The 21856-nt window shown below is 50.7% G+C and overlaps 8 protein-coding genes across 10 annotated transcripts; 4 read left to right on the forward strand and 4 right to left on the reverse strand.

Annotated features, from left to right (window-relative positions):
- Positions 1-688: 688 nt before the first annotated feature.
- Positions 689-5760, reverse strand: H257_08412 (hypothetical protein). The gene is made up of 10 exons (XM_009834269.1): positions 4053-5760; positions 3553-3938; positions 3117-3497; positions 2611-3057; positions 2078-2490; positions 1814-1957; positions 1594-1748; positions 1182-1457; positions 915-1076; positions 689-856 (listed from the first exon to the last, which is right to left on the reverse strand). Exons 1-10 carry the CDS (start codon positions 5726-5728, stop codon positions 709-711), a joined length of 4188 nt encoding a protein of 1395 aa, XP_009832571.1. The 5' UTR covers positions 5729-5760; the 3' UTR covers positions 689-708.
- A 90-nt stretch (positions 5761-5850) lies between these two features.
- Positions 5851-8133, forward strand: H257_08413 (hypothetical protein). The gene has a single exon (XM_009834270.1). The coding sequence runs from the start codon at positions 5893-5895 to the stop codon at positions 7999-8001; it is 2109 nt and encodes a 702-aa protein (XP_009832572.1). The 5' UTR covers positions 5851-5892; the 3' UTR covers positions 8002-8133.
- A 112-nt stretch (positions 8134-8245) lies between these two features.
- On the reverse strand, positions 8246-8993 carry H257_08414. 2 transcript variants are annotated; one of them, XM_009834271.1, is made up of 3 exons: positions 8881-8993; positions 8695-8813; positions 8246-8645 (listed from the first exon to the last, which is right to left on the reverse strand). In XM_009834271.1, the coding sequence occupies exons 1-3, from the start codon at positions 8964-8966 to the stop codon at positions 8323-8325; spliced, it is 528 nt and encodes a 175-aa protein (XP_009832573.1). In that variant the 5' UTR covers positions 8967-8993; the 3' UTR covers positions 8246-8322. The 2 variants fall into 2 exon arrangements, with proteins under 2 accessions (XP_009832573.1, XP_009832574.1); XM_009834272.1 differs by having other exon boundaries at positions 8695-8993.
- A 34-nt stretch (positions 8994-9027) lies between these two features.
- On the forward strand, positions 9028-9602 carry H257_08415 (hypothetical protein). Its single transcript, XM_009834273.1, has 2 exons — positions 9028-9222; positions 9276-9602. Exons 1-2 carry the CDS (start codon positions 9042-9044, stop codon positions 9479-9481), a joined length of 387 nt encoding a protein of 128 aa, XP_009832575.1. The 5' UTR covers positions 9028-9041; the 3' UTR covers positions 9482-9602.
- H257_08416 (hypothetical protein) lies at positions 9330-10525 on the reverse strand. Its single transcript, XM_009834274.1, has 5 exons — positions 10448-10525; positions 10039-10387; positions 9931-9981; positions 9772-9875; positions 9330-9718 (listed from the first exon to the last, which is right to left on the reverse strand). The coding sequence occupies exons 1-5, from the start codon at positions 10498-10500 to the stop codon at positions 9640-9642; spliced, it is 636 nt and encodes a 211-aa protein (XP_009832576.1). The 5' UTR covers positions 10501-10525; the 3' UTR covers positions 9330-9639.
- Positions 10526-10701: 176 nt separating this feature from the next.
- Positions 10702-13837, forward strand: H257_08417 (hypothetical protein; the record flags this gene model as incomplete). The annotated part of the gene is made up of 7 exons (XM_009834275.1): positions 10702-10893; positions 11010-11330; positions 11386-11545; positions 11617-11699; positions 12138-12275; positions 12387-12508; positions 13018-13837. 7 exons carry the CDS (start codon positions 10702-10704, stop codon positions 13604-13606), a joined length of 1605 nt encoding a protein of 534 aa, XP_009832577.1. The 3' UTR covers positions 13607-13837.
- Positions 13838-14913: 1076 nt separating this feature from the next.
- H257_08418 lies at positions 14914-16125 on the reverse strand. Of its 2 annotated transcripts, XM_009834276.1 has the most exons (6): positions 15928-16125; positions 15808-15865; positions 15654-15761; positions 15479-15596; positions 15269-15398; positions 14914-15226 (listed from the first exon to the last, which is right to left on the reverse strand). In XM_009834276.1, exons 1-6 carry the CDS (start codon positions 16099-16101, stop codon positions 15038-15040), a joined length of 777 nt encoding a protein of 258 aa, XP_009832578.1. In that variant the 5' UTR covers positions 16102-16125; the 3' UTR covers positions 14914-15037. The 2 variants fall into 2 exon arrangements, with proteins under 2 accessions (XP_009832578.1, XP_009832579.1); XM_009834277.1 differs by having other exon boundaries at positions 15654-15865.
- Positions 16126-16929: 804 nt separating this feature from the next.
- H257_08419 (hypothetical protein) lies at positions 16930-21802 on the forward strand. The gene is made up of 14 exons (XM_009834278.1): positions 16930-17204; positions 17261-17353; positions 17413-17598; positions 17655-17870; positions 18070-18294; positions 18918-19019; positions 19091-19294; positions 19381-19464; positions 19728-19940; positions 20485-20688; positions 20738-20965; positions 21018-21083; positions 21423-21524; positions 21574-21802. The coding sequence occupies exons 1-14, from the start codon at positions 16935-16937 to the stop codon at positions 21706-21708; spliced, it is 2328 nt and encodes a 775-aa protein (XP_009832580.1). The 5' UTR covers positions 16930-16934; the 3' UTR covers positions 21709-21802.
- Positions 21803-21856: the final 54 nt, after the last annotated feature.

The raw sequence follows: 21856 nt of genomic DNA on the forward strand, positions 1-21856 counted from the left end.
GGTGACACATGAGTACCGTTAAGGTACTTACAGTTAACTAATGTACGTACCGTGGAGGAACATACATTCCGCCAAACTTGTTAGTTGTATACCAAGCAAACATACATTCCACCTTTTGGGTTGTCGAACGTTATCACAGATCAAGTTTTTCGCGGTCAAAAAGTTGCCCTTTTCGAGTTTGCCACGTCCCCAACACATCAAAGCAGCAGCGAAGGCACTGATATGTTACATTGCCTCTGGGTTGTATGTACATCAACAGCAATGTCTTTGAGCTAAGTAAGTTGATAACGCTAGGGCGTGGAAGTATGTCATGTATGTGGCACTACGTTAGAGCTGTCGTCGTGTACGAGTATTCGATTTATCGGTAACGTTAAATATACTGTAATACTACACGTTATTGTGCTTTCGAGGTGAAATTTCGTGTTGTGGCGTGGTTCCTCGTTGGTATTTAAATCGATTTGATTGGCTACCTCAAAATTACTAGCCAATCAAAACCTTCTAAATGAAATTCAACCAATCAGATCGATTGTGGATCGGTTTGGTCGGCGCGAATTGATTGGACCCCGTCCCCAAATTTGTATCAAATCGACAATAGCATGCATGTATTTCCTTTTCTAATCAAACCATACATGTATTCCACCAGTTGCAAACAAGATATTTGAAAACATAGTAGAACGATTATAATAAAGGCGTAGAATATCAATAGATTTAGTCTGTGATCGTGACAACTACAAATTCGACACGCGGATGCGATGTCAAGGGGGGGGAAGGGGTCTTGGCCATCTTGGCCACAACTTCCGCATCTTGTGGGTGCACTGATCGTCTGTGGTGGTGTGGGTGCACTTGCTGCACTTCCCTGATACACATTATATCCCATGAGTCTGTCAAGAATGATTATACAATATCTTTTGTACCTCGTGATAAACTCTTGAAACACTTGGGTGTCAAACATGTGCATGCAAAAGTCTCGGGTGGTGCTAAAGTCTCGCAAGTACCCCTTCGAGTCAAACTGCACTTGGTGCGTGATAGCGTTAGGGCCAACGCCGCGGCAGTACTTTTTGCAGTCCCGAAGCAGTCTGTCCAGACACAACGAATCAGACAACCATCACGCGCGAGAATCAGAATCCGGCACGGAATCAGCCGATCCCAATCCCACGTGGCATCAGAATCAGATCACGTACGAGCGAAAGAACGTGGTCACGAGCTCCTGCAGACCCGACCACATGTCGTTGATGTGGTCTGCCACGAGGCACTGCTCTGTCCGCCACGCCACGTCATAGGCCATGGGCTCAATATTCCCATGATGGAAATCGTCCATATCTACTTGGCCGTAGAGGACGAAGTCGGCCGCGTTGTCCTCGTCGACGTGGTGTTTGTCATCTCGCACGGCAATCGTCGCCCGTTCACAGAACGCGCCCAGAGCTTTGAGAAATTTCTTCTTGGAACGTTCCGGGAGGCTACAATGACCATTTTACAGAGGTTCACGAATATAATATATATATATATATATATATATATAATACAGTACTGTAATTTTAATCATCATATGCCATGGTTGAAACCAACTCCACCATGTTATTGTGAAACACGCACCGAGGAAGGGGGCACTTGGGGGGCACGTGCACGGTATTTGTGTCCAAGTTAACAAAGATAACGTCATCCCACGAATCGAGTTGCGCTCGATGCAGCTGGTCCACAGACAGCCCGACGAGAAATGGCACGGGGGAGCACAAAAAGTCGCCCAAATGCTGTGTTGCATCACGTGGTGTCGATCAGAAACCTGTCGAATTCGGAATCAGATGGGCGTACGAACCTCTGGCACGATCGGAATGTACACCACTTGCGTGACGAAATACGGGTGGAGGAGCGCGCGCAGCGTTTCCAGAATCGGAGTGAGCATGGCCACACATTTGGCAGCGACGGCCACTTTCTTTTCACACGCGATGTACATGAGTACCTGTTAAACACACAATAAATCATACATAACGGTGTTGTCGTCACTACGCTCCTTGGAATAGATTGGATTTGTTTGAAGGGGTAACGTTATGGGGGATTGCAGGAGCTTTCACCAACATACCTCGAGAATATTGTTGAGGCTCAGGCGTTCGAAAAGGAGGGCAAAGTCAACTTCGTTGGGTGGAAACGACTGGGGCGAGTGCAGCATGAACGTGTGGTCGTGGAATACGCAGATGGTTTTCGCATCTTGGGACGAGGTGGGTAAGGGGACGTTGAGGAAGGCCGAGATCACTTTGGATTGAATATGCTGCGATCGAAATACTTGCAGCAGTGCCAGGTGCAATGTCTTGAACGTGGGGCGGCGAGACAGAAAGCACAGGCACTTTGGGAGATAGAAGGTCGCATGGTCGTCAAGCCACGGGGGTAGAGCGATGGTAGAAGCACCTTCCGCCACCAGTAACCCCTGGAGCGCTGTCGATGTCGTCGGGTGTGAAAACTGCAAACATGACGCGTAAATTTGATTGCCCTTGACATCTATACCCCCCAACGCAGTATCAGAGTCTTCCTCGGATTCCAGTAACGTTACTTAAAAAAACAATGAATATAACGATGTATTTTTATTGAACACAACAGCGATAGGAAACGAAGTCATACCCGTGAGAACAGTGTCCAACCACCGCGGCGGCGGCGCCGCAGTCTGCACGGACAAGGGCGCTGGGTACAAGAACGTAGCGATTTCGTCGGGTACGCGAAACGACTTGACGTGAGGATGGTACAGTTTGTCTGTGATCTGAACCACGACCTTCACATCCGTGGCCGAATCAGTGCGGTCGAGCTGCAGCTGCGAAATGGGGGCCACGACCCCGCTGAGCACGACAAAGCAATCGGCCATCGAGTGGGGGGTGTGGTCTAATGCAAACGCTGGAAACGTATCGCGACTTCTCGACGAACGGCGGCGAGGCAGCGACGAGGAGTCTTGGGGGGTTGCCGGATGACGAGGTAGGTACGATCGGATAGCGGCGAGACAGGAGGCGGGGACTTGCGCCGCCGCTTCAAAGTCCACCGTCAAGGCGCGAAAGGCACGATGAAACTCCATCGGGTCTACAAGGTGTATTCGTCAGTGTATCATGGCGTTGAGATCCAGCGTATGTATATTCTACCAGTGGTGGCGAAATGTACAAAATATTGCACGAGTCCAGCTTGGGTGAGCTCTTCTCCAGTGGACTCAAATGTGTCGTGCAGCCATTGCAATGTAGTGGGAGGGAGTGCAGGGAACGAGCACGCAGCATTCAGTCGGTTTAAATCCGCACAAGACAGACCAGTGGTGGACGTTGAAAATGATTGAAACAGCGACGCGACGACGTAGGAGTAGAAGGGGGCAACTCTCGGGGACGTTGTGACGGTGGGGCTCAAGAATGAATGGCGCACGAACACTAACGCTTGAATGTGATCTTCCAGCGCTTTTGAATCGGGGGACGATTGCTCTAGAAATGCCAACCGGTCCAAGGCATCGTGGAACAGCTCGTAGGCAGCCTCCCCTCCTGGCGTGCTCCACACTGTCATCAGTATATCCAAAGGGTATATCTGAAGCAGTACCGGATGGCAAGTGCATGGCTAACTGTAGCTGCGCCACCACGCAAGTAAACACATTTACGTCCGAGGGGCATATGGTTACTGCGACAAGGTACCGCCTCCACGCTTCGTGGTAGAGCATGGCGGCGGTGGCCACGGGTGCGACGCTCCAGAACTCGATCGTTTTGTCCGACGAGCGAGGGTTCGAAGGGAGGACGTGGAGGTGGATGTCTGGCATTTGACTAGTCTGAAGCGAAACAAAGTCGCCGTGAAGTTGAAGGCACCGCGCCCACTGCCACACGCACGTCAAGATCGTCACATCGTTCGGGTCCAAGTGGAGGCACAAGCTGGCCCAGTATGCATGGAACGTCAGCCCCGCCACCCGAACCGCTTCGATCGCCAGCTCCAATCTGATATACATGCAGCACGATAATATTGTAGCCCCATTCAATAGATTAATCATGAGTACAGTATACTACGAAGCATTTGCGTGAAGCCTTCAACTTTGAAGGTGTTGTACATACATGTCTGGAACGTCGCGGGTGGGCCACAGCTGTTGCGCGAAGACGGTCAACGTGGTGGCATACCGCAGAAGAACTGGACAGTGGTCCTGGCCCGAGGTTAATTGAGTGGCTATAAAGCGTTCGTACAAATCGACGGCGGTGAGCCATTGTGCTGCCACGAACTCGATATCAACTAGATGTGTCATTTCGACGGCTTCAACGACGATGGCGTCGAAGAGATCGTCGGCCTTGTCCAGCGGATGTTGCCGCGGCGGCCCACAGCATGGATGCGAGTTGGTTGAACCTGCCGGTATGGTTGGTTTGTTGAACAATGATTGGTCGGTCAACGGATGGACATGGGGAGCTTGCGACTGGTTTCGAGGCTTGGGGCTCACAAGGGCACGACAATGTGCCACGTAATCGATGGCACCATCGCATTGGAACATTGAGAGGAAGACCCGATGCAAGGACGCCGCGGCCTCACGAAAGGAGTGGGCCGACCTCGCTGGCAGTCGTGCGCAGATCGTGTCAATGTCATGAGGCAGCAACGCGTGGGTGATTTCTTGCATGACGATCTTGATACATGTGACAGGATACTGTGGGTCCACGACGCGTTGGGCTAGCTGGGCATTCAGTGACGATTCTGCCGCGGGGAGCAGCCCAATAAGTCGAGGGACGCTGCAAAGACCGACGTGGATAAGTCCAGTCACAAGGCGACTGATGGGCACATCCACATTGTGAAAGGGCGATGGAGTGGAAAAGTCCGATGCCCGCAAGACGTCGATGCGGAACTGATGCACAAACACGGCTGTCAGTTGTTGGATGGTCACGTGCACGGTGAGTTTCAATCGCACGGCCAGGACAAACGCTCGAAACTCCGAAAATGTCAGCACATTCGACGGCGCGCCAGGCGTTCGAAACGATGCCAAGAGATGGTGCAGGGACTTGCTGAATGGAGTTAACGTGGAAACTGAATAATTTGATTCAGCATAGTAGTCGTATGATTGGAGATGTGCGAAGAGCGATCGGAGGGAAGCGGTGGTGGTGGCGGTGGAGTCGAGGATGATTGTATGGAGGGAGGGAAGGTCCAGGGAGGATGTTGCCTCCACGTTGACAAGGCGGGCCAACGCCAGGAGAAACTCAGGGTACGTCAGACCTAGGGGGCAGCTGGCGTAGGCTTTGAACGCGAGCATCTTTTGCGTGTCCCACCCCAGCGACGACGTCGAGCTTGGAAGCATCGTGTACTTGGTGAGGGTTTTGAATTGTTGCCAGTTGATGCGCCAGCCTTGACCCCAGGGGTTTTGTAATGCGTGGACTAGAAATATTTGCAGTACTTGGTCGGCTGGGGTCAATGGATGGGCAGCAATTGTGGGTAGTAGTGGAGATGCTTTGGGTGGTACGCATAACGTCAAGTGCAGCTGGGGGGTACTGTTGGAGGGGATGTCGGGATAGGGCAGGGTTTGGGAGTGGAGGTAGTCCAGGGTGAAATCACGAGGCACTTCGTTGTGGTCCTTGTCATAGATAGTCCACGTTCCATCTTTCCAAGTGCATGCAGCACAGTCGTTCCAATGCGCCACAGCTTCCGTAACAACATGACTCACCGAGCTCTCCAGGGGCATCCACACTTTGTAGTCGCGGCGATGTTTGTCACTAGTATCACTGTGGTCATGGCTGAGTACAATGCAAACTTGCTGCATCGCATTCAAGTCAAGTACAATGTGTTGGCAAGTTGATAGTGGATTGATGGCACTCGATCAGTTACAATCTCCGGTTACATCGTTACGACCCGGTTACAGTGCCCGTTGGGACCATAATCGAACGCTCCAATTGTTCGACAAACCTGCCAAAAGGCATTGCAACGATGCGGCATCGTGGAAGCATGTTCATGATGGCGTGGCTTGTAGCGCATGTCGTGACAGGCACATTGACGACGACGTGCTCGAATGACATCCCTGTTTCTGCCAGTTTTATTGACCCGCCAGCCAGTTCTACAACCAGGTCGTCCGAGTCGGAACTATTGCTGGTAGAACTCGCCGATACGGATCGCATGATCGCCTTACAAGAGAAGAAACTGGCACAATTGCGAGATTTGCGACGTCTGGCTGTGGGTAGTCTCATCGACCGCGCCTCGGCCGGCACCGCTGACGCCTTGATCAACCAGCAATTAGAAGCGTTTCTGTTGACCGAGTCAACCATGTCCACACCATCAACATGCGACGTTCCGCCGTCATCTGGTGGTGCGCCCCCTCGATCTCATCACGATGCATTCCATCGATGGTTTGTTGAGCGCCACGCTGGTCATGTGCTCAGCGTGGTGGCCCTGCAGCCATTCCGGCTGCCCCATCCACGGCTGGTTCTCCCCCTGTCCCTGCTTTTCGTTGCCACTGCGAACGGCACATTGCACTTTTACGACTTGCCTGGGGGAACCTTGGTCACGTCCCTCCAAGTTCCTGAAGCTCCCTCACCTGATGTCGATCCGAAGGTGCTGGCAGCGACCTTGAGCCTCCACCCAACCCCCCATGTGACGCTTGTGCGCACTTGGGGCGATTCCTTGATCCAAAAAGTCAACATCACATTCGACTGGACATCGTCGTCGTCGTCGTCCGTACCCGTCGACTTGCCAGCGATTTCACTCCTCCCTTCTTCCCCCTCCACTCTTACTTCCTCGTACTCGATCGTTGATTCACAGAACAAAGTCTCGCCTGTATCCGCTCAAAGCACAACCTTCCACGGCCAAGCCCTCCACTTTCTCCTCGTGAACCGAAAACCGACCCCCGACCTGCCACAAGAGCGAATGAACTCCACCACCACGCAAGCTACGCCTCCCATCAACAATGCCATCCACATCTTAGACGACGACGGCGTGTTACTTCACACTCTCACGACTTTGGATACATCCGTCCCAATACGAGCGATGGTCCCCCATCGCCACCTCTTGGCGGTCGCCCAAGCCTCGGCAGTGTACCTGTTTCCACTGTCCCGGCTTGGGGAACAGGCGCACTACATGTGCGAAGGAAGTCGGTCGCCGATCGTAGCATTGGCGTTCGACAGCAGCAGCCCCAGCATCATGTACGCCACCGTCGCGTCAAGGGACATCCTCGTGTTTGACTTGTACGTCGAGCGGTCGCGCACGTGTCGGCTGCTCCACCGCCTCCCCCCTCCCTCTACCGCCCTCTTAACCACCCCTCAGAACTTGGCCGCGATTGTAGCAATGTCAGGGTACATTTTCGTGGCGTCGCCGTCGACGTTGACGGTGTGGAATGTGTCGGATGTGGCCACCCATCGACCTCGATACATCACTGGCGTAGTCAATCCGTTGGCTAGTCGACCAGATTCCATGGATTTATCGTGGCGTCGTCGCGTCCACGTGGCCCTGCTGTCTCGCCTCGACGTGGACGACACCGACGGCGGCGGCACCGCGGCACATGCGCATGACCTCATGGTCGTGGCGAACGTCGGATCAACGCACTCGACGGTTGTCGTGCTAGAGAGCTTCCTCCCGCCGACCGCCCCCGCCGGGTCCTTGTCGTCCGCGTTGGCCAACTTGGATCTGTGGTGGGCGCGCCTGCCGCTGTTGTTTGTCGTGGCCGTGGTCGTGGTGGTCTACAAAGTGTCGAGTCATCCGGCCAAGGGGTCGTCTGACGGCCCAGGAAACAACACGGCGTCCCCAGCTTCGATGGAAGAGCTGGAGCGAATGCTAGGCCGAGCCAGGAACCCCCGATCGTCCTCTTCTTCGTCGCCCCAATATGGGCCATCTACACGGGGAGGGAGAGATCCGACGTTTGACCCGTCGCTTCTGTCATATAGTGAACGCAACAGCAGTTTGAACAACACTCCGCAGCGGTCGGCGACGACGTTCGACCGCCCCAGACCCACCACGACACGAAGCCCGTCGTTTCGGACCAACCACATGGACACTGCAGGATACACCTCCCAGCATCGTCACACTGACGTGACGTGTGACATTTAAACAACCATCCAAGGAAAGCGAAGCATTTCATGGGGCTTGGGATCGTAGCTGTATGCACAGGTTTAGCCCGGAAACTGATTTGATGTGTAAGCTATAATATAATATACTGTGATGGTTCTGATGTGAAAGCTCGAATAATTTACTTTGATATGCTTCTCATGTGTAAGCTAGATAGAATAATGTACTTTGATAAGCTTCTGGGCGTGAAGAAATAAACATACACGCAATACCAAGAAGGTTGCATCGGTTGAAGATGTGTGTATCTATCTTATGCATGGGTCGACTGTACTTTGTAGTACTTGGGATACAGTTATATGTAGTTTAATCCTGTTGGATGAGTGTGACAAAGTCGTCGGGGAGGAGGCAGTGCACAGTATTGTTGGCTTCAACTTTTCCCAGAAATCGGTCGACGTTAATGTGCACGTGGTCCAGCAATTTCTGGGGATGTGATGCCAGCAACGTGGCGATAGCATCGTAGGATTGGCCCGCGGTGGTGGATGCAAAGTGCTTCTTGAGCCATGTGTACGTCTTTTCAAAGAAACGAGCGTCTTCGTTGTTCATGTCGACGTGATCTTGTATGAGCGCCAACAACTCGGACCGCGTGATGCCGTCGGGGTTGGTCACAGCATACACGACAAACAAATCTGTCGGGATGGTGGCTCCATGAGCGAGCAACAGGCATCACGTACGTACACTGAAAGTGCTGGCGAGAAGTCCCATGCTGAAGCAAAATCTCGACGCTAGCGCAGTATTCCTTGAAGGTTGAGAACGGGTTGGCCGTTGTCATCTCCTTGGTTGACGAGTAGTCTGACCTACCGTCGGAAGTCTCCCATGGTCGACCTTATAGCTCCGGATAGCTGCTGCCATCGAAGTACGTACGTGTGACGAATGAGGTCAGCTTGCTGGAGCAAGCGATGGAAATGAGGCTTCAGCGCCACTCGAAGTCGATGCTGCGACCCATCCATCGATTTGTGTGATTGCTGAAAATCGACCGTTACATTTGTAACTGCCATCCCTATTTTCTCAACACCTAATTCCTCATGAAGGCGGCAAAGACGATGGTGCGGTGCCGCGACGGTTGCGGGGATTATGGGATCCAGGAGCTAGAGTATATATGTGTGGACTGCGACACGAGGAGGCGACTGCATCAAGTCAAACCTGCAACAGTTGTTTCAGAACCGCTTCCCTGTAAACCCATCCCTCGTCCCAGTGGCAAAGACGGTAACGCCGTTTGATATACGATGACAAAACCTCGTGAGCATCATGTCGACTAGCGTGGCATGCCTTCCAAGCACTGGGACGAGAACAAGACGCAGCGGTCGTGCGAGCAGAGGTGGCGACGTTCGAAGAAACCTTTGCGAATGCTCGGCAGATTTCGACCGCGTTGAAGCATTACATGCTCGCGACCAATAGCCAGGAAGAAGTCGACAACTCCGTGTGGATACAGCACTCCCAAGGCAAAAAAAAAGGCTTGGCATAGCAATTTTAGGAAATATTACGCGGAAATGCTAATGAAGGTGAACTCGCTACTACTGGGAAATGACGAGCGAAGCTGTCGTAACTGTTAACCAATGGCCTTCGGATTAACAGCAAGCGGAGATGACATTAGTATCAACATGTTCCACAAATGCATACAAACTAACAGCAACTGCCGCTGCCGCCCTTGGTGGACTTGGACGCTGCGCCGCTCAAGTCGATGGTCGTGGCCGGCACAAAGCTGCGACGTCATGGTGAGAGAACGGTGTGAGATAACATCAGGATGATGCGTACATGTTTTCTTCCTGGCCCTTTTGGAGCGCAATCTTGGCAATGGTTTGGAACGCATCTTCCACGCTCGTCGCTTCTTTCGCGCTCGTTTCAAAAAACGAGATGGGCTGTCGATATAATCGCATAAGACCTTCGCGACCATCATCGAAGGGGTGTACGCACCTGGTCGGTGTTTTTCGATTTGCACCATTGCTGCGCTTTTTGGGTCGAGACCTAGACCGAAGGGATACATGTAAGTGGACGAGAACAATGATGGTATGAGCGTAGTACTCTTCGTTCCGCCTCTTGGTCGACTTTGTTGCCAAGCACGATGAAGGGAAACGCCCCTGGCTCTCGGGGACCAGCTTGCGCGAGGAATTCGTCGCGCCAACTGTCGAGTTTGTCGAACGATGCAGGGTTCGTGATGTCGTACACCAACACACACGCGTCAGCCCCTCGGTAGAACGCGACCCCGAGGCTCTGGAAGCGCTCTTGCCCCGCCGTGTCCCAGATCTGCATGGTCACGAGCTTTTCGTCGCTCATGATCTCCTTGGTCAAAAAGTCGGCGCCGATCGTGGCCTTGTACTGGTTGGTGAACCTTTGATTCACATATTGGTTCATCAGGGACGTCTTGCCAACCCTACATCAGCGTTGAATCCTCCATATTTGCACTCCCATCAGCTTCCCACGTGTAGCTTACCCGCTGTCGCCGAGGATGATCACCTTGAGCAGAACCTTCTTCCGATGCGCCATTGCAGGTCGTTGGCCGAAAAAATCGAGGAATGGAATTGAGAACGATCTTCAAATTTGTCAACAGAGGGGTCCCATACAAACACCAAGAGAACTCAAATCCTCACCTTGGATTGGCTATTCAAATCCTCTATAAATACATATAATTAAATGGTTACCTGTAGCATATTATACCCTCAACATGCGCGCATTTTGACCTTTCCGATGAGGTTTCGGCTGCGCTTGGCCATCGATGACGAAGATGTCGGAACTGTGGACGTGGAATGCCGTGCGGCGGAGAAAATGGTATTGTTCCACATGAAGCATCGCGCATTGGTCCTGCGCGAAGCGCACATCACGGCATTCCTGCGTCCTCCGTCGTCGTCGACGACGGCGCGCGATCCCTCCCAGTTGTGCGTACATGTATCGTTGTATGCCTGTGAATGTCGTCATGACGAGTATTTCCTAGCACAATTGTCACTACGCTGTCGTATTGTACTCGTCCTTGCTTTCGATGCAGTCTTGTGACACAGGCAAATGTGTTGTCGTTGGTGCTGCAGACCGCCTTTCCCACGATTCCATGGCTCACGGACGATCGCGCCACAGGCGGGACAACGCTCCTTCGCAAGCGTCCTCGCAATACGTCAGTTGGTGTGTCGTTCTACGGACGCCCGTCCTCTGACCCTTCTTCAACCCCCATGGTCAATACCGCCTTTGACGCCGCGTTCCATTACCGCATCCGGCATTCCATCGAGTGTCAAATCGACGGCACCGCGCCTGTCCATCACGTGTTTGCGCTACAGCAGCCCGCCATCGACTTTCTCCGCCGCATCCAAGCCCGTCGATCCGCACATGTACACGCATGTTCTTATCCTCCGTCTCGTCGTGCGTGTTCTCATGTTGCTTTAGAACCTCAAGCTGTTTTCGTTTGAAACGCGCAGCAGCCGCAAGTTCCTCGTGTCGGACGTGGACGTGTTTTACGACATGTACATGCAAACGCCTCCCACGAAGCGCCACGTGTACGAGATCATCCAGGACAACGTCCCATGCCACTTGTACTTTGATCTCGGTCGGTATACCTCTTCCATATTGAGGAGGTATCGTACGTAGCTCATGATGAATATGGAACCACTTGGGTAGAATTCAAACCGGCCTTGAATCCCCACGTCAATGGCGACCTCCTCGTTCGACAACTCAAGCATTTGGTCACGGTGCAACTTTATGTACGAACATTCGTATATATATATATATATATAAATATTGTCTTTCTTTTACCCAAAATGTGGACTTTTGGGCGGATTCTTTGCCAAATCTATCGATCGAGTCTTCTTCATTCTGACGTTTGTATGTCAAAGTCGTTCGATGTCACACTAATTTCAGTCATACACTAATTCGATGTTGAATTCGTCGAGGAGAGGATTTGATTGGCTACTTAATCAGTGATCTGGGTTGTTTTGATTGGTCGATCTTTGATTGTCTGTGGATTTGGTTTGCTCATTCGATTGATTCCAATTTCGAATCGACTTATATATATATATATTGCATGGCTTTGCAATCTACAGGTTGCGTTGCTCGACTACGACTATTTACTTGTTCGAAGTATATATATGTACTTATGCATGCAACAACCTTGACTGAGTGGCATGTATTTTGATTTCTAGCGCAAGTACGGCGTCCTAGTGTCGGTGGCCGACGATATTGTGGACTTGGTGTCGACAGCCCCAGACAAATTCAGTCGGCACCTCGTGGTCATAGTGCCCGACGGGTGTTTGTTTGCCAACAACTTGGAGGCTGGCCAGGTAAGCTAGCTCCAGTCTTCCAGTCTCTTGTGATTGGAACGGAATATATATATATATATTATATTGTTGAATATTGTCCTTATATGTAGTGTTGATGGTGGGTTTATTTAGTTTGTGAAAGAGTTGCTGGCCGATTTTGGGCTGGACGGGTACCGCAGCGACGACATGTCGTTTGACGTGATGGGAAAAGATCGTCAAGTGCAATCTTTCGTGGACACGGGCGTGTACACACGGTATGTATATATATATATATATACCCCTTGTACTACATGTATCCCATCGACAAGAGAGAGAGACACTTGGGGCCATCGAAATTCTATTCTACACGAACATGTGTGCTGTGCTTCAATTTCCCTGGTGGCTAAAGGATATGTGCACAAATTTCTCGCCCCAGTGTCAATTTTGCAGTCCTCAAGTTGATATTGTGTATATTTCTTCTGAAACGATGGTTTTAATAAGCTTTCATCGAATTTACAAAACTTCTGTGTTTCGTAAAGGGGTTATTATAGGACAATACATATATATATATATTGAGGGTATTGTGGTATATTTGGTACAATTTTCCAGACCCCGAATCACGAATCGACGCTATTGGCTAATCCAAGTTTGAGTGCATTTGATTGGCTCTGAGGACACGTATATTCAACCAATCAGAACTCACGCGTGATTCAATATGGATTCGACAATCCATGCGAATTTTAAAAGTTTATAGCGAATATTCACAATATATGCCATTGTATAGGAATCGGGCGTTTCGGTGTGTGTGGTCGTCCAAATACAACTCGGATCGGATCTTGACCAGACATCCCGACTGCCACGTGGCAGCTGCGTCGGACAAGGCGTTCTTCCTCCACACGTTGATTTGTCCCACAACATCATCATCTTCTTCGTCCCGCCGTCGACTCCTTCGATGTCGTCGCCGTCGGTCATCGGCAGCTCGGCCTCAACATGCTCCGTACGATTGTCCTTCGCTTGTGGGCACTGCTGTCATGAATGGGGGGGGCACGTCGCCGATGCCCCAGCTCGAGTCATTTGTGACGGCGTTGGCGACGAGAACGAACGGCGTCGACGCGGCCGTCCGCGCGTGGCAAGTGACCCACCGGATGTCGATTACGTTCCACCTCATGCACAACCGCTTCTGCCACCACGTCCACCGCGCCCACAAGAGCAACAACGTCATGTACGTCGTGGACCTGGTCCGGCACGTTGTGGTTCAACGGTGCCACGACCCCCTCTGTGCGCACTACACGTCCCCACCATGGCCCGTTCCGCCAGCTCTATGTGCTACGTCGATCGAATCATACTTCCCAGACGACGCACCCAGTGGTTGACGTCAGGTGTGGATAAGCTGTTGTGTTTATCCTGGACTATATCAATATGCGCATGTATTGCAACGTCGTACGACATGTCCGAGATGGCGTGGATACTATTGAGAGCGCCAATTCAAACATCGAGTGAGGCCGCAGTACCATTTGGTGGAAGGGGCAACGCAAGGAGTGCTTCACGGGGTAGATAAGTGTAGTTGATAGGGCAATTGCGAAACAAGAAGATATAAGGATGGCGTGCGTGGTTCCTTGTCCAGAAGTACGTCCATTCCACGTCGAACGGGTAGGACTGGGTCGAAATCTCATTGCTTCACGCCATTGCAATGGGCTGCTGTGTCGTGTCGTACCAGCGACGATAAGTGGGGCCACAACATCCAAGGATTACTCTAGATGAAAAGGGAGGCAACGCAAGGATCTAACTGTACGTCGTTCCAGTGGAGGGTAGAACCACACAGCGTGCGTTGAGGCGTAGAACAGTTCCAACCCCGTTCAAGGGCTTGGGTGGCAGCAGGAGCTTATATTGGATCGAAGATCGACTTTGAGAACACGTATTAATTTTTTGATGCGCTTTTGGCGTTTCACCATTCTGGAACCAAGTCAACAAAAAATACGACAGGTTGTGGAGGGTCGACCGCAACGTCAACTCATACTTCCTAGTAGTACTAATAGTAAGCACGACATACTGTATGGTCAGACAAACCACGTGGATATCACTTTGCGTGGATGGTATCCATGCAATTCAACGCGTCGTGACACTTGTCCAACGTGACGCACACTCTTGATTCACATGAGATTACGTACCTTGCCTCACACTGGATTGGAGATTCGGTACATTCCGAAATTACTTGTCTTGGATTGGCTATAATCAATTTTGTTTTTGAAAGGACAAGTGGATATTAGCCAATCCGATGCCTCGGCGCGGCTTGGAGGGATTGGGAAATTTGAAGAAAACCGAGGACGGATACGTAATATCACGGAAAGGTAACACCTTGACATATTCTACAACTTTAGGGTGAGATATATATTATGCTTTTTAGTCAAATTTGCCGATTTTGGGGGATTGATGAAATCGCCAACTAATCGAGGAAAGGAGTATGATTGGCTATAAATTTTGAAGGTTGAATTATGATTGGATCAAAGTATTGATTGATGGATTGCAGTCTCAAAGATACCTCCTTAACTCAGAAATTTTGAAGGTCCGACATCTCCATTATGCGCGTCCCACAATGACCTCAAGTAAGCGACGCAGTTGCGAAGCGATATCATGTCCAAATATACTGGGCGAACACTACTAGTACTATACAGCATAAGGGATTGATTCGTGCCTCACCGACTACCTTATATGGAACTATCTGGTTTCTGCCCGACGAGTATGGAGGACCAATTCAATCATTTATGCTAACACATGGTCATATTTACGACGAGAACGACATGGGATTAAGCGCCGACTGTTTCGTGGAACGAATCCCCTAGCGCGATGATGTTGGCCGTGTCCAAGACGTCGCAGTGGACTGGCGCGATGGCGCTCAAGACGGCGGCTTTCGCCAGTGCACCCACAGGACACGTCGCGAGCAATTCACCTCCGAGCACGGGCACCCGCGACAGCACCGCCGACACCGGACCCAACTATCATCACCATGAGCGTTAAACGTCACGACGACAGCATACCTGACGGGCGGCAAACGACAACGGGGCCCCCACCAGTTGCAGCGGCAGGAACAGGTCCGTGTTGTTCACGTGGACTCGACGCGTGCCGTAGACAAAGCCAGGTCGAAGGGACACACCGGTCTTTGGAAAGCTGTTCATAGAAGAAGAGGAGGAGGGTCAACTAAGAGCACAATGATCACGAGTAGATGGAAGGAATGGGGAGCAGCGTACTGGGCTCGGACAGCGGCCTCGGCGCGTTCTTTGCCGTTAAAGTAGCCGTACAGTGGCGCCCACGTGGGAATGTGCCTGCCGACACGAGACTCGGAGATGAACACAAAACGTTCCGTGCCTGCGCATGTCCATTTGATCAAAAAGAAGTAGAGACGGCATGGAGAACATCAAGCACCTGCATCCTTGGCTGCTCGAACGGCCTCGATGGTCGCATCGCCACAAAGTCGCTGCATGTGCTCGTTGCTTCCAAACGCACCGACAGTAGAAATCACGCCCGTCGTGCCTAATGAGCAGTGGTCTATGAATCCCAAGGTGAGGTCGCGTCCTACCTGCGACGGCCTTTTGTAGGTCCTCTTTGGAAAAGACATCTCCTTGGAACCATTCCACCTACATCGTAGCTCTTCGTCAAGTCCATGACGTCATGTGTGGGTTGATTGAGAGAAGCGTACTTTGTCGAGCCACGGGGTGTTGTCCCACGCAGGGCGACCTCCGCGGTTCAAACTGCGCACGGTGATGCCTTTCTGGACGGCGCGCTGTAAGATGTTGCTCCCAACGTAGCCCGTACCACCGACCACGAGAAGCAAGTGTTGGGACACATCATGCACCACTCGGCGGCCAGACATGATGATAATGCGATATGAAAATAGATCACAAATGTGCGGTGAACGATCCAACGAAGTTCCGTGGAGATCATCACTCTTTCATGGAATGATGGTACTTGGGCATCATCTTTATCCTGACTGCATTGGCTCGGGTTACGTTGGGCAAAGATAATGGGGATCTCTATGAGAGCCCAGTGCCTTTGGCATGGTGCGGCCTAGAGATGTCAATCTTGGTGCGTGGCACATACAGTATGTACTAGTAGATCTGTAGGACACGGCTGTGAGATCTAGTACTGGTAAGTACTGAGGTTGGAACGACATCTCTAAGTTGATTGCCTGAGCATCGTACACCTGTACCATTAAGTATACTGAGGTTGGAGCAACATCTCAAAGTTGATTGCCTGAGCATCGTACACGTGATCCCATGCATATGAGCATGGCGAATGCAAATGGTTCCGCGCGGCCCTTGCTCGTATACGTCCATACCACTCAGCCCCCCACATCTCACGAAGCGTGGAATCATCTCAGATTCCCTCCAGGACGTTGGCGCGTTTCCTTACTGCACATCGTCATCTTCGAGCATCTTCATCCCCACACTATGCAGCACCATCTCCATCTGCACTACCAGTACAGGATGTACACACAGGACGCTTTGCTCGATTCCACCATCCTGCCAGCCCCAGCATCAACAAGCCACCATATGCCGCGTGGAAATCCTGCCAATCCAAGTCGTTGTGATTTAAGCCTTGAAGCTAATTACCACGAAAATGCTGGCATTTGATTGGTTAAAATAGATACCGCGGTTAGGGTGCAACCACACGTTGTATTGTATATCCATTTCACTTTTCAATCGAATGTGGCGCTCGCGTGTATCGGCGGCCGTCGCGCCTGTCCGCCCCATCGTCCAACGCAGCCATGCAACGTCCTTCTCGTTGTGCATGGAGAAGCAACTCCGGTGCATGAGTAAAGAACTGCACCCTCGACGCGTTGCGAAGCCGCTCCCGGAAGCATGGGCCAAGTTGGCGACCAAGGAAATCAAAGGCAAGGACCCAGAAAAGGCGCTGCTGTGGAAGACGCCCGAAGGCATCAACATCAAGCCCCTCTACACGAAGGATGACTTGGAGGTATGTCGTGCCGCCAGTCCCTGCTCGCCACCTCTCAATAACCTGATCCGTCATAGGACTTGGACCCCGCTCAACTGCCGGGTGTGTTTCCATACACCCGCGGCCCGTACGCGTCCATGTACACGGCCAAGCCGTGGACTGTGCGTCAGGTACATTCCCCATGCTGCTCGTCCTTTCTCGTAGGTTGTGTGTCACAAACTCCTCGTAGTACGCCGGTTTCAGTACCGCCGAGGAATCGAACGCCTTTTACCGCAAGAACTTGGCTGCGGGGCAACAAGGGTTGAGTGTCGCCTTCGATTTGGCGACCCATCGCGGGTACGATTCCGACCATCCCCGCGTCCAGGGCGACGTGGGGATGGCGGGCGTGCCCATCGATTCGGTGGAAGACATGAAGGTATACGCACACCTTCATGCACGGATGTGCCTTCTTGTTGACATATCTGCTCCTAGGTCTTGTTTGACGGCATCCCACTTGACAAAATGTCCGTGTCCATGACTATGAACGGCGCCGTGCTGCCCATCCTGGCCATGTACATTGTCGCGGCGGAAGAGCAAGGTGTGGATCAAAAGTTGCTCGCCGGCACGATCCAAAACGACATTCTGAAGGAATTCATGGTCCGCAACACGTTTATCTTCCCGCCGCAGCCGTCCATGCGTATCATCCAGGTATTTCTATCATCTACGATGGATTTGTATCATTTTCACGACATTTTGTATCATTTTCACGCCATTTGTATCATTTCCACAACATTTTGTGTCTTTTTCAGGACATTTTGTGTCGAATATGCCCTAAAAAGTGATAAATTTCAACTTTTTTGTTGTTTGGTGCACCTTGTGTGACTTGTAACGACGATATTGTTTGTAGGATATCTTTGGGTACACGTCGGAGTACATGCCCAAGTACAATTCGATCTCGATTTCGGGGTACCACATGCAAGAAGCCGGCGCGGACGCGCGCTTGGAACTTGCGTTTACGATTGCCGACGGCATCGAGTACGTGAATGCTGCCGTGGCCGCGGGCCTGGACGTCGACCTTGTCGCCCCACGCTTGTCGTTCTTCTTTGCGATCGGCATGAACTTTTACATGGAGGTGCGAATGTCCTCCTTATTTTGGTCGTAAATTTGTGTTTCGTGATCAAAAATACAATCCAAATCCCACTATGAGGATTTGTTCAACGAGTATATATTGGCCATTTCACTCAAATTCGGACTACACGCTTCATTTGATCGATTTAAGCTTGTATAATCTATACCATACAACGAGTAGTATATATCTGGGTTGGCCGAATCAAACCATGTTTGGATTGGTAAAAATTCGACACGACATGATGTTTTGATTGGCTTAGGTGGTTGTTTTTATTCTGTTACGACATTCGATTCTACTGACGGCTTATGTTTCGACTCGATTCGACAACATCTCATGTCTGACATATTGATAAATATACTAGTATATATTGTCCTTTGGACTTTGGTGCTGATTCGCCAAATCTATCGATTTATTCTTTGTACTAACTTTTGTATGTAAAGTGTATTGACCTGTGGTGATTGGTATCACACTAATCGAAGTCTCACACTATTTAAACGTTGATCATGGTTTCCTGCAATCTGATTGGCTAAATCCTTCTGCCGATGATTCTTCTATACATTATTTGGTTGTGTCGATTCATTCTCCATGTCGCTCCAGTTTAGAATAAACACAACATATATATATAGGTGGCGAAATTGCGTGCGGCGCGCAAGTTGTGGGCGCTGTTGATCCAGGAAAAGTTTGCCCCCAAGAACCCCAAGAGTTTGCTCCTGCGTACGCATTGCCAGGTACGATTTCGTTCATTTATCAATGTTTCGTCGTGTTTATCTTCATATATTTGGTGTTGTGATGGGGGTAGACGTCGGGATATTCGCTGACGGAGCAAGACCCGTACAACAACATCATCCGCACGACAGTCGAGGCCATGGCCAGTGTCATGGGCGGCACGCAAAGTCTGCACACGAACGCGCTCGACGAGGCGCTGGGGCTCCCGACAGAGTTTTCGGCCCGCATGGCGCGCAATACGCAGCTGATTTTGCAAGAAGAAACGGGCATCCCCAAGGTTGTCCGATAGATGATCGTTCATTTGTTCACATATGTAGATGAAATAAGCCTTCATTGATTCGGATCCTTTGGTGGATGGATTAGGTGGCGGATCCGTGGGGCGGGTCGTACTTGATGGAAAATTTGACGCAGGAACTGGTCGATTCGGCCATGGAAATCATCCGCGAGGTAGATATCTATATCTGTAGATATACCTCAATTGAAGTTGGCTATATATATATATTATATTGTGAATTTCACCCAAATTTGGACTTGTGGGTGATTTAGCGAAGTAGCTTTCGAATCTATTTGATCCCATTTAATCTTGAACATATTATACTATACCAATATTATTATATATTGGTTTTGCCCAATGCGGAGGGGTCAAGCATTTGGATTGGCAGAAATTCGACATGTGAGTCATGACGATGGATTGATTTGTTGCGATGTAGGTGGAAGACTTGGGGGGGATGGCCAAAGCGATTGAATCGGGCATGGCCAAGTTGCGCATCGAGGAGAGCGCGACCAAGAAGCAGGCGCGTATCGACAGTCGCGAGGAAGTGATCGTGGGCGTCAACAAGTACCGCCTCCAAAATGAAGACCGCGTGGACGTGCTTTCGATCGACAACACCAAAGTCCGCGAGCAGCAGATCAACCGTATCAACGTACGACTGTATATATATATATATTCCTGTCACAACTGACTGACGTATTTATGTAAAAATCGTTCGATGTCACACTAATTGCTGTCTCACACTAATTCGATGATGTTGAATTGGTCGAAGAGTGGATTTGATTGGCCAGTTGGTTCGAGTTGTGGGTTTTGATTGGTCGATTGTCTGCCGATTTGGTGCTGCTCATTCGATTGAGCACCCAAACTCTCCAATTTCGAATCGACTTGCCAATATATATTTCGGTCTTTGTATCGCTCAGAACGACATTGACCTTGTATCTATGAGACTCTTGTATACATCTCACGAATTGCTGTTTCACTTCTGTATCACAAATATCAATTTATGTTTCTTTATAGGGTTCAATCACTGGATGACTGTAAATCGAATGCCTAGTTGGTGTGAAATATGTGTGCTTACTAAATTTGATGCACAATATTGTTTCAGTGTTTCATTCAGCCCCCCCTGATGGTGTGCTACATCGAAATGTATGCACATTCTTACATGCATAATAATAATATAAATGTTGTATGCATAGGAGACCAAGAAGAACCGTGACGAAGCTGTGGCCCAAGAGTGTTTGAACCGACTGATCCACTCTGCGAAACTGACAGAGTCGACGGGCCCCGGCACGAACGAGTTCAACTTGCTCAAGCTGGCGGTGGCCGCTGCCCGGGCCCGCTGCACCGTGGGCGAAATTTCCGACGCGCTCGAGACGATCTGGGGCCGCCACGTGCCCAAGGTATTCCTGTTTGTATAGGTGTGTTGTAAGGTTTTGACATATCATACAGAGTTCGGTCGTGACGGGGGCCTACCGCGATACGTTTTTGGGTACAGAGGCGGAAGGCGAGTACAACGACGTGCTGGCGGAAGTGGAGCTGTTTGCCGAGCGCCAGGGGCGTCGGCCGCGGCTGCTTGTGGCCAAGATGGGTCAAGACGGCCACGACCGAGGGGCCAAGGTGATCGCGTCGGGGTTTTCCGACTTGGGCTTTGACGTGGACGTTGGCCCGCTCTTCTCGGTACGTTGACAGGTCTACACATAAACCCACGATCTGATGATTGATGCTGTAGACGCCAGAAGAAGTGGCGCGCCAGGCCGTGGATTCGGACGTGCATTGCGTGGGCGTCAGTTCCCAGGTAGGTAGAGAGACACACGTCCACCAATGATGGAGAAATGTATGGGGATATATGGCCTTTGAGCCAAACTTTGGAGATTTGTGTGCTAATATCATCCGTCGATCGATTGTTTGTACTAACTTTTGGATGTCAACACATTGACCAGTAATCTACAAGTCACTCTGACTGATTCAATGACGAAGCGAGGCTTTAATTGGCCGCTTGATTCGTGGGCTGGTTTGGATTGGTCGATCGAGTATCGGCCGATGTGTATTTGTTTTATGCTCATATTGCGTGCCCCCCTCCTATCTCGAAGAATCGGCTAGACAATATGCTATAATACTCTGACGGCATTTGTAGGCGGCAGGACACAATACGTTGGTGCCGGCGTTGATGCAAGCGTTGAAAGATCAAGGCGCCGAGCACATTTTGGTCATTTGTGGCGGCGTGATCCCTCCCAAGGTAGTTTTCAATGGGGTAGTTAGTTGGGTTTCACGTGTGGGGGTGTTAGGACTACGACTTTTTGTACGAGCAAGGCGTGGGGGCGATCTTTGGCCCTGGCACGCGGTTGCCCACGGCAGCCCACGACACGATCCAAGCCATCTACAAAAAGATCAAGCAGAACGAACAGTCCAACAATGCGTAGGCTAGCTACTGTAGTACTTCCTCCGTTTCATAAAACTGGAGACCTTTTTATCCGGAAGAATTTTATCTTGATTTATGTAGGCCAAACATATCACAAAACTGTATTTTTATTCAAAATCCGCATTGTACGACAGGAGTCAGCATGATAT

Source organism: Aphanomyces astaci, assembly GCF_000520075.1.
Source record: "Aphanomyces astaci strain APO3 unplaced genomic scaffold supercont1.18, whole genome shotgun sequence".
Classification (NCBI taxonomy): Eukaryota; Oomycota; class Saprolegniomycetes; order Saprolegniales; family Verrucalvaceae; genus Aphanomyces; species Aphanomyces astaci.

What these genes read in the sequence shown, in the direction of transcription:
- H257_08412 (XM_009834269.1), bottom strand. Translation starts at nt 5,728, where the DNA reads ATGCAGCAAGTTTGCATTGTACTCAGCCATGACCACAGTGATACTAGT. An exon ending in AGCCATGCACTTGCCATCCG is followed by an intron (nt 3,498 to 3,552) that starts GTACTGCTTCAG and finishes GGAGCACGCCAG; the next exon opens with GAGGGGAGGCTGCCTACGAG. An exon ending in GTTGGACACTGTTCTCACGG is followed by an intron (nt 2,491 to 2,610) that starts GTATGACTTCGT and finishes TGGGGGGTATAG; the next exon opens with ATGTCAAGGGCAATCAAATT.
- H257_08413 (XM_009834270.1), top strand. Translation starts at nt 5,893, where the DNA reads ATGCGGCATCGTGGAAGCATGTTCATGATGGCGTGGCTTGTAGCGCAT.
- H257_08414 (XM_009834271.1), bottom strand. Translation starts at nt 8,966, where the DNA reads ATGGATGGGTCGCAGCATCGACTTCGAGTGGCGCTGAAGCCTCATTTC. An exon ending in GCTGACCTCATTCGTCACAC is followed by an intron (nt 8,814 to 8,880) that starts GTACGTACTTCG and finishes TTCCGACGGTAG; the next exon opens with GTCAGACTACTCGTCAACCA. An exon ending in TTCTCGCCAGCACTTTCAGT is followed by an intron (nt 8,646 to 8,694) that starts GTACGTACGTGA and finishes CCATCCCGACAG; the next exon opens with ATTTGTTTGTCGTGTATGCT.
- H257_08415 (XM_009834273.1), top strand. Translation starts at nt 9,042, where the DNA reads ATGAAGGCGGCAAAGACGATGGTGCGGTGCCGCGACGGTTGCGGGGAT. An exon ending in TCGTCCCAGTGGCAAAGACG is followed by an intron (nt 9,223 to 9,275) that starts GTAACGCCGTTT and finishes CATGTCGACTAG; the next exon opens with CGTGGCATGCCTTCCAAGCA.
- H257_08416 (XM_009834274.1), bottom strand. Translation starts at nt 10,500, where the DNA reads ATGGCGCATCGGAAGAAGGTTCTGCTCAAGGTGATCATCCTCGGCGAC. An exon ending in ATCATCCTCGGCGACAGCGG is followed by an intron (nt 10,388 to 10,447) that starts GTAAGCTACACG and finishes ACGCTGATGTAG; the next exon opens with GGTTGGCAAGACGTCCCTGA. An exon ending in AATCGAAAAACACCGACCAG is followed by an intron (nt 9,876 to 9,930) that starts GTGCGTACACCC and finishes TTATATCGACAG; the next exon opens with CCCATCTCGTTTTTTGAAAC.
- H257_08418 (XM_009834276.1), bottom strand. Translation starts at nt 16,101, where the DNA reads ATGTCTGGCCGCCGAGTGGTGCATGATGTGTCCCAACACTTGCTTCTC. An exon ending in GAGGCCGCTGTCCGAGCCCA is followed by an intron (nt 15,399 to 15,478) that starts GTACGCTGCTCC and finishes TTCTATGAACAG; the next exon opens with CTTTCCAAAGACCGGTGTGT. An exon ending in TGTCGTTTGCCGCCCGTCAG is followed by an intron (nt 15,227 to 15,268) that starts GTATGCTGTCGT and finishes TGGTGATGATAG; the next exon opens with TTGGGTCCGGTGTCGGCGGT.
- H257_08419 (XM_009834278.1), top strand. Translation starts at nt 16,935, where the DNA reads ATGTGGCGCTCGCGTGTATCGGCGGCCGTCGCGCCTGTCCGCCCCATC. An exon ending in ACACGAAGGATGACTTGGAG is followed by an intron (nt 17,205 to 17,260) that starts GTATGTCGTGCC and finishes GATCCGTCATAG; the next exon opens with GACTTGGACCCCGCTCAACT. An exon ending in AGCCGTGGACTGTGCGTCAG is followed by an intron (nt 17,354 to 17,412) that starts GTACATTCCCCA and finishes AACTCCTCGTAG; the next exon opens with TACGCCGGTTTCAGTACCGC.